Source organism: Solenopsis invicta, chromosome 9 (assembly GCF_016802725.1).
Source record: "Solenopsis invicta isolate M01_SB chromosome 9, UNIL_Sinv_3.0, whole genome shotgun sequence".
NCBI classification, from domain to species: Eukaryota; Metazoa; Arthropoda; class Insecta; order Hymenoptera; family Formicidae; genus Solenopsis; species Solenopsis invicta.
The window spans coordinates 8,609,147-8,619,094 of NC_052672.1; the positions used below are offsets into that span (position 1 = coordinate 8,609,147).

At 34.4% G+C, this 9,948-nt stretch overlaps 1 protein-coding gene across 2 annotated transcripts; it reads left to right on the forward strand.

Moving 5' to 3' along the window:
* The first annotated feature begins 4,542 nt into the window (after positions 1 to 4,542).
* On the forward strand, positions 4,543 to 9,305 carry LOC105197049 (enolase). Of its 2 annotated transcripts, none has more exons than XM_011163250.3 (7): positions 4,543 to 4,697; positions 5,594 to 5,699; positions 5,781 to 5,954; positions 6,089 to 6,246; positions 7,673 to 7,973; positions 8,058 to 8,344; positions 8,448 to 9,305. In XM_011163250.3, exons 2-7 carry the CDS (start codon positions 5,637 to 5,639, stop codon positions 8,767 to 8,769), a joined length of 1,305 nt encoding a protein of 434 aa, XP_011161552.1. In that variant the 5' UTR covers positions 4,543 to 4,697; positions 5,594 to 5,636; the 3' UTR covers positions 8,770 to 9,305. The 2 variants fall into 2 exon arrangements, with proteins under 2 accessions (XP_011161552.1, XP_039309772.1); XM_039453838.1 differs by lacking the exon at positions 4,543 to 4,697 and adding an exon at positions 4,856 to 4,875.
* The last annotated feature ends 643 nt before the right edge of the window (positions 9,306 to 9,948 follow it).

A 9,948-nucleotide genomic window follows, 5' to 3' on the forward strand; every position in this document is an offset into this window, starting at 1 on the left:
TGGCGATGATGGCGATGATGGCGATGATGGAGATGTTGGTGGTTATAATGTCAATGATGCCGATGATGGTAGCGATGATGTCGATGATGGCGATGATGACGATGATGGCGATGATGGCGATGATGGCGACGATGGCGATGATGGCGATGATGGCGATGATGGCGATGATGGCGATGATATTGATAATGATGGCGATGAAAGCGATGATGATGACGATGATGGCGATGATGATGGCGATTATGACGATGTTGGCGATGATAGCGATGATGGCGATGATGATCGGGCATTCGTATTGTCACTATTACGACGGCAATGGAAATGGCAATGATAGAAATGATAACAATAGTGGGAATGATGGCAATTGTGGCGTTAGTGATAGTCCACTGAATTTCTGCAAAATTAAAAAGAACTTGAAAAAGGATTCACTTCTGACATCTATTCTTGTCAAAAAATTGACCAAAGTTGGACTATCTTTCACCGTTTTTCCGCTAAAAATTCATGTCGTTATAGTGGCAAAATATCGGTCACGACGTATGCAAGACTTACGAGCATTGAATGGGTATCGGAAAATCTCGAGCAAGCCTACCAAAAACAAGTTATGTATTATAATCAGCGTCGGCGTGGTGCAGTTTTTGTAGTGGGAGCTCGTTTTGAAGAGATACCACGTCCTATCGTCCGCGGCTCAAAGCATTACGGCAAAATTGTTACCGAAATTTTATGGACCATTCCGCGTTTTAATAGCCCTTTCGCCTGTCGTATATGAAATGTCAGAAGTTAATTTTTTCCAAGTTTTTTTTAATTTTGAAAAAATTCATCATTTTTCGTCAAGTTTTTGTCAAAAAATCGACTAAAGGTCTCTGGTCGATTTTCTCACTATTTGTCCGCACTTACTGTTCCGCTTAATCCCAAGCAGAACAGTAAGTGAAAATGACATCAAATCTTAATTGATCGAAAAGTGACTTTTAATGATCATTTTGATATTATTTTGTAGTCGTGACTCCCTGTTCTGCTTGGAATATGTGAGATAGTGTCTCATTCACAGCATTCCCATTATTGCCATCATTACCACTATTGCCATCATTCCCATTATTGCCATCATTTTCATCATTGCCATCATAACATTCCTTCCATTATTTCCATCCTATTTCCGTCATTTCTACAATTGCCATCATTCCCATTATTGCCATCATGGACATCTTTGTCATCGTCGCCATCCCATTACCATCATTGCATTCATTTCAACATTGCCATCCCATTACCATCATTGCATTCATTTCAACATTTCAACAATGCACATGATTGACATCAGTGCCATTAGTCAGCCTATAGCCTGACAATCTTAGGGCAATGTTCTCGATAATTTTAATGATGGCAATGAAATGGCAATATGGAAATGGAATAGCACATTATGGAATAAATGCTTGGTAACGTTATCAAAAAGATGGCAATGATAACAGTAGCAGAAATGGTGGCATTTGTGACAATGATAGCAATGATGGCAATTGTGATAATGACGGCAATCGTGGCAATGATGGCATTGATGGCAATGGCTTAGTTTACACCGGTTGTTTGATACGCGTACTAAGTACAATATACGTACTAAATTAATTTAATTCGATGGTGTAAACGATGACGTATAGTCTGGTACGATACAAATCAAACAGACGTATCGTATCAAAATAGTACGCATTTTCAGCACACTTGTAACGGTGTAAACATTTCCGTATTATGTAATAGGCGATTTAGGTTTTCTCAAGTTTTCTTCAGTTAATAGTTAATAATGTCTTCGTCTTGTGAGAATAAATCTGCGATAATTAATATAATGTGTAAAAAAAGACAAAATTGGAAAGAAGAGGAGACGCGTGTTTTTTTAGAATTATGCACGGAAAAACAAATATTATCAATAATGGATGGAAAAAGACATAAACATGTTGAAATTTTCCGGCTACTTGTTTCAGAAATGGAACAAAGAGGTTACAATAAAACTGCAGAGCAGATAAAGCTAAAATTAAAAAATTTTAAACTTGCATACTTTAAATGCTAAAGAGATAATAATGTTAGTGGAGCTGCAACTAAACGTTGTCCATTCTATGATGAAATGGAAATATTATATGGCTGCAGACCAAATACAGCAGCAAGCTCATGTCATTCAGGAATCGATAAATGCATTCCATAATTTCATTCTTTCCATCATTGCCATCCAATGGGATGGCCTACTTTTCATCTTTTCCATCATTGTCATTATTGCCATCGTTGCCATCATTGTCATCCCATTTTCATCATTGCCATTATTATTACGCCATTGCCGCCACTGCCGACATTGCCACCATTTTTATTATTGCCATCATTGCCATCTTTTTGATAACATTTCCATCATTGCATTCATTCCATTATGCGATTCCATTTTCATATTGCCATTCCATTGCCATCATTAACATCGAGAACATTGTCATAATTGCCATCATTTCCACCATTGCCGTCATTGCCGTTAGGCTATATATATTGTCATTGTCTTCATTTCCATTATTGCCATTCCATTAACATCATTGCATTCATTCCAATATTTCCATCCCATTGCCATCCCATTTCCATCATTTCCACAATTGCCATCGATTAATATCGAGAATTTGATTAAAATCCGTTACTTTACTGTTTAACACTTTAATACCTTATATCGTATATTATTATATAATACTTAATTAATTTTTTTTGTAAAGTTTTGATTAATCTTTACGTGATATTTCGTAAAAACTGTTGAAAGGTTGTATTAAAATCAAATCAATAATCTTCACGTTTGTAAGTTAGAGAATAAAAATAATACTCAAGTATCCATATATTTCATTGATTTTTATTACATTATTATTATTATTATTATTATTATTATTATTATTTATTGTGCCATATTAATCGCGCGTATTGTCATTTGTAAATCATGCGTATGCATGTATATGCCATTGTAACATAATAAAAAAAGAGTGGGCGCTTTCTAGTCTCTCTACGTCCCTGCGCAGAAATCGTCCGAAATCCTCTTTCTGAATTTTACGGCCTAAACGTAGCACGGAAAACGTGTTGGTTCGAGAGGGGAGTGAAGAGGAGGGTATCCATAGAGATAACATCGCCGCTTGCTCCATGTCTATCACCGCGATGCTTTCTCTCTCTAACTGAAGGCCTAAACAATTAAAGAACAATCACGTTAAAAGAGAAAAAGAGAAAGAGATAAAGAGATAAAGAGAGAGAGAGAGAGAGAGAGAGAGTTGCGTCAAGATTTAAAAAAATTAAAAAAGCTAATTTTTTCAAAAGCATAATTTGAAGACATTTAAATAATAAAGAATTATGTAAAAATAAAAAGATGGTATATTTATTCGTGGAAAGACATTTATTTCTTCTTCATCATATGATGCGATGTTAATTATAATTATTTTTTAAGTACTGCGTAAAATGAATGTTTCTTTATTAAAGAACCAAATTCTCTCTGTTACTATTAAACATCTTTTTTAAGTAAAAATATGATTGTGCAAAATATGGGCCTAAACGTATTGATATGTATTAATATCAATGTTAATGTAAATAATTCAGACTATAATAAATAAAAAATTACGCGAAAGTAGACGTAATTAATCATTTGTGCACATTCTCGACCCCTGTTCTGGATGCATCATACGCGATACGCGTCAGATTTTATTTGCAGCAAAATGGATGTTAGCACGGACAACAACCTACATCCATTTCTCGAGAGATGGATGTGGGTTGTTGTCCGTGCTAACATCCACACTGTTTTTAACGGCGGGTTGCAAAATGGATGTGACACGTAGTTCCCGTTCTGACCAGAATAGATGTGCGTCACTAGTGTACACCCAAGGACTTTGATTCTATCCATGGGGAAATTTTTCAAACTGAGAAGTCGCTATATGTCTACATACTTACAGTTCATGATTAACGTAACGACCAATAAGCTCTAGTCGTTTCATTAATCATGAACTGCGAGTATGTAGAAAGTGGTGACTTCTTAGTTTGGAAAATTTCCCCATGGACAGAATCAAAGTCCTTAGGCGTGTTTTCTATTCCTGCACTAGATTGCACTAGAACGTTCTTTCTTGCTTTCGCTAACTTTGAAACATCTATCTATTTCATTTTAAGTGTACACTTATTTAGAGAGTTCAGGAACAGAAAACAAACGGGTTGGGTGTACGGGAGTTTCGAAGCGTTATAGGAAAAAGGCCGCCGTGGCCGCTCTCAGGTTCCTCTCTGCTAGTAGTTACTTCTAGGGACTCTACACAGTCCAGAGTTTATCTTTCTTCTTCCAACACAGAGGGAAAAAGATAAACTGTGAACTAATGCAGCCAATTCAGTTAAAAGAACAAGCCTTTTGTTACTATCCCAAAGTCGCTCGACCGGCTCAACCATTGACTTACGATTATGTCAAAAAATGTACTATCTGCATAATCAGAGCACGATAGTGCAAATATGATTTTCAAACATTCCATGTATAACAAAGAGATAAAATAAAATAATTATTTTAACATGAAGAGACCTTTTTCATTCCATATATTAACCTAACATCTTAAGTACATCTTGCAATCGATAGCTCTCTGCTTGCATCACAGTCATCACACTCGAGGAGGTCCGAGGTCGTCGGTTCGGTCAAGCTTCATTCCTAGTCAAACGTTCCGTACGGTCTGTTGCGCTTGTTACGTTAGGTGAGCATATTCGGGATAACGTCTGGCATATCTGTCAAGAAAAATCGCAGCATCCTCATGGGTCGGAATCGCGTAAAACTCGTCTACATGCCCTTTCTTGTGCAATCGAGCATTTTGACGAAATGCTGGTGTTGCGTGCCGGTTGCATTGTCTCATGTCGAAACTTCGTTAATACAAGGTCATTAACAATCGTGATTTCGCTAACAATGAGATCCTTTGACATGTAACGTTGTTTTCGATGTAAAGTAAACGGTTCCCGCTGGACATCAGTTTTTTTTTATACCGAGCGAATCGTGCGATGACCTTGTGAAGGTCGACATACGGCTCGACAGACATCTAGATCAGCCCAGATGTATCGATATTTAACGTTTACACTCTCGGTTCAGTGTTAACTTTTAGATATTTACAAAATATTACTTTCACTTTTATATAATTCTTTTCTAAATTACACTAAAAAATTTATTGTTATTTCTTGTGCAGCAAATGTTGCACCATGTTGTAATGTTCGTTAGTATATATATAATGATTATACAACTGGCAATATTAATATGAAGAAAGAGAACTATCAACCAAAAATATTTTAGCATAATTTGTTGCACAGGATATAATCTTTTTTAATGTATGACTTTGTAGAATGATTTTTTGATAGAATACTATCATTTATTATTGTTCAATAAAATAGATACAGATAAAAAAGAGATAGAGGTAAAAATGATTACATCCATAGTAAAAGCATATTGAACAAACAACAAAATTTATTTAGCATGACAATCATTTTGTAGTAACAAAGATCTTGGTGTGAGAAGTAAAAATAAATTTTTATAAATGCTAGATGATTTTATTCTTAAAGAATTGACACAATTTGCTTACAATTTTCTTGTCTTATTCTGTTGTAGTCTTGTAATTTCAACAAGCCGTTTTACAAGTAATTGCATCAAAATGCCTATAAAAAGCATCAAAGCTCGTCAGATCTATGACTCCCGTGGAAACCCCACAGTAGAGGTAATTTATTGAAACTTTTTACGAGACATGTTTTTATTATCTAATTAAATATTTTTTTATTAATATTATTTGCTTTTCAAGGTTGATCTTGTTACCGACCTTGGACTCTTCCGCGCAGCAGTACCATCCGGTGCGTCTACTGGCGTTCATGAAGCCTTAGAACTTAGGGATAATGATAAATCGCAATATCATGGGAAGTCTGTGTTTAAAGCTATTGAAAACGTAAACTCCATTATTGCTCCTGAATTGTTAAAGGTACCATTTTCTCTCTATGATATATAAATGCAGAATATTTGTGTTACATAATACAGTTATTAAACAGTTATAAAACAGTTATCAATGGTTATTAACAAAAACAATTGATTAATGATTTTTTTTTTATTCTCCAGGCCAACTTGGACGTTACACAGCAAACAGATATCGACAACTTTATGCTGAAACTGGATGGCACACCGAATAAATCCAAACTTGGAGCAAATGCAATTTTGGGTGTCTCTTTAGCAGTTTGCAAGGCTGGCGCTCAACAAAAAGGCTTACCTTTATACAAGTAAGTATATCTGATACAAACCAATTATTTTTACAAGCTTATTAACAGATACATGTACAACAATGGAGATACCAATTGCACGCAATAGGCAGGGCAGCTAAGGTGCTAACTAAAGCTCTGCCTAAATTATTATCACTGGAAGTTAATATATAACAATTTTGACAAGAAGATATAGGTAAAACATTGTATACTAGAAATAATTGCAAAGCATATTCAATAAGAGTTAATAAAAGTGAAATTTAAGTAACATATAATGCGCATAGTATAATAGCACAAAGAAGTTTGCATGAGTTATGACTAAATCAACTATAGTGCAAGACGATGAAATGAGTCGCTGCTAATTTATAGAAAGGGAAAGATATAAAGCGTATAAACAGCAGAAAAGTGTTGTAAAATTTCACTGCGGTGTGTGAGGTTAGCATCTTGAAATTTGGTTGTACGATGCCGAGGACACCAGAGTTGATCCTGTTGTTGCGGATTAGAGAACGTATCAGAATGATATTCTATGTTGAGATGCAATAATTCTCGGAGGTATGACAGTGTATTTAAGTGGAGTATTCTGTGGATCATACAGCAGAGGTGTACGATGAAACACTAATAGATATTCAGCCAATCTAAGTTTTGAAAAGATGGGATAATATGCTTGTATTTTCCATAAGAGTAGTGTAGACAGGAGTTTTGAATCAATTATATTCTACACAGTAAACGTTTAGGTAGATATTGTACTTACACAACATCCCCTAGTCAAACAAATACAAGACAAGCAACTGCGTAACATGTAATTTTTGTGAAACGAATAGGACGAAGAGGGTCCAACATCTAAGACGAGCTAAGGCGATATTTCATTGTGATATGATTCTCAAAAGATCATAAGGAATCAATATACAAACCGAGAATTTGTATTATGTTACAAGATTCTAATGAAATACCATGTATACTTGGATTGAAGGTTTGAAGTCGTGATAGTAGGATCAGGGAATCTGCAAGTAAAAATGATGATTTTAGAGGATTCAGATACAGTCCATTCTCAATCAACCAATTATTTATCACGTTGATGCCATTGTTTAATGCTGTAGTGGTATACGTTATTTCAGTGAGTTTAAATGATTTAAAAATGAAAACATCATCTGCATACATATACAGACTTGATGTAGTAGGTAAAGTTGGCAATGAAAATATTGAAAAGTAGAGGTCCGAGAAAAGAGCCCTGCGGCATACCAGAAGAGACTTTAATACGTTTCAATATATTATATTTAATAATTAACACTGCCGGTTACAATTTACTATTGAATAAAAAAAAACCATTGTCTTTGAATAAAATTTCTTTGTCTTAAAGTAATATTATTTTTCTACGTATTCTTTCTCTTACAAAAGTATGTAAAAATATATATATGTATGTACAAAAGTACATATTTTTATTTTACAGATATATTGCTGAATTGGCTGGGAACAACGACATCGTTCTGCCAGTACCAGCATTTAACGTTATTAACGGTGGCTCTCATGCTGGCAACAAACTGGCTATGCAAGAGTTCATGATTCTACCTACTGGCGCATCCAATTTCACAGAAGCGATGAAAATGGGCAGCGAAGTCTATCACCACTTGAAGGCGGGCATTAAGAAGAAGTTCGGCCTTGACGCCACAGCAGTCGGTGACGAAGGTGGCTTTGCGCCAAACATTTTGGAAAACAAGGAAGCTCTTAATTTGATTATAAATGCTATTAAGGTAAACTGATAAAAGACTTATGATTCGAATACATTTGTTACTTTCCAATGATCGTTAGCTCTCAATAATGTTATGAAATTATAGACTGCTGGTTACGAAGGAAAGATCAAAATCGGCATGGACGTTGCTGCCTCAGAATTCCACAAAAATGGGAAATACGATTTAGACTTCAAGAATGAAAACTCTGATCCAAGCACATACCTGGAACCAGAAGCACTGAAGAACTTGTATTTGGAATTTGTCAAAGATTTTCCAATTGTATCGATTGAGGATCCGTTCGATCAAGATGGCTGGGACTCTTGGACATCCATGACCGCGGCTACCCCCATTCAAATCGTCGGTGACGATCTTACTGTTACGAATCCCGAAAGGTAACGAAATGGAAGCTTTATCATTACCAGTTTAAATTGTACTTGCTCGTGTAAAAAAAATTAAACTTTACTGTTATTTTTATTGTATGCTGTTATTTTACAGAATTAAGACCGCTATTGAGAAGAAAGCTTGCAACTGTCTATTATTAAAAGTTAATCAAATTGGTAGCGTGACCGAATCCATCAATGCTCATAAGCTCGCCAAAAGTAACGGTTGGGGTACGATGGTTTCTCATCGTTCTGGAGAAACGGAGGATACATTTATTGCCGATTTGGTAGTTGGTCTGTCAACTGGCCAAATAAAGACAGGTGCGCCTTGCCGCTCAGAACGTTTGGCCAAATACAATCAGATCTTACGTATTGAGGAGGAGCTTGGTGCAGCCGCAAAATACGCCGGAGAAAAATTCCGCAATCCTCATGCTTAAAAATAAAATAACTCAGTCCATCGCACAATTATTGCGAGATTTGAGCAATCCGTGAATCAAGCGTTCATTTTTATAATCATTCTAGACGCAGTGTAGTTGAAGACATATTGTTTTTGAAAAACAATATTCATGAATTGTTAAACAATATAATCATAAACGATGATACACATCGCACATAACAATAAAGATTATGCCAAATATCGCAGTTGTCATTCTAGGAAAAGGAGATTGTAGAATTTAAAAATAGATGTAAAGTTCACAACATTATAGTCCTCCTTTTTTGTTTCATTAAATTGTCGAGCCATATATAACTTTTATTTTTACGAGATGTATGATGTTAAAGAATAAATAATCTTCTCAACAATACATTTAGCATGCTATAAATATTATATTCCGAATGAAATATTTATCGAAAAAATGGATGCTTAAAAAAATAATAAATGTAAAAAAATGTCTAATGATTATAGATATGTAATATGTACAAAGAGGAAAACAGTAAAAAAAAAAGATAATAAAAGTTTTATTCCAGTGTTAAAGTGTGTTCAGAGTATCACATACGAAAAAAGATCATATTAGATTATGATAAGTTTTATCCTCGAAACCATATCTGTAAAAATAAAATTAAAAAGGTTCAAATAAAGTTTAGTTCAATAAAAATGAGTTAATCTATAACAGATGTCCTTTAGAGTCATCCATAGAAACGATTTTTCTTTGCATTTTATGTTTTATTATAAATTATTTATTATTTTATAGACAAAATAAAAATAAAAGGACTGAGTTATATAGACAGAAGTTGAACATTGTTGAACAAGTATAATTTACGTTTTTAATGTGATGATAGAACTTATTGTGTCTCGTACATATTAGTATATTCTATTATAAATTATAATAGATACAATCGTATGTGGCATTAGAAAAAGATCTAAATAAAGGTAATTGAAATTCCGATATAAGCCAATGATCATAAAAAAATTATTTGGCATACGTAATTAGCTATCATTTTTTACTGTTTAACTCTCTTAAATCCTTTCTCTATGGAAAACCATGATTTTCATTTTATGCTTGCTGTCATGCATATGACTATCAAAAGTACTTTAGTATATCATTGCCTGTTGTGAAAGAATTTCTGATTAAATGTATAAAATACATTTAATTTATAAAATAATGGAACAAATGAGA

Coding starts and splice junctions, on each gene's coding strand:
- LOC105197049 (XM_011163250.3), top strand. CDS start 5,637: ATGCCTATAAAAAGCATCAAAGCTCGTCAGATCTATGACTCCCGTGGA. Junction 5,955..6,088: donor TTGCTCCTGAATTGTTAAAG/GTACCATTTTCT, acceptor TTTATTCTCCAG/GCCAACTTGGACGTTACACA. Junction 6,247..7,672: donor AAAGGCTTACCTTTATACAA/GTAAGTATATCT, acceptor TTTATTTTACAG/ATATATTGCTGAATTGGCTG.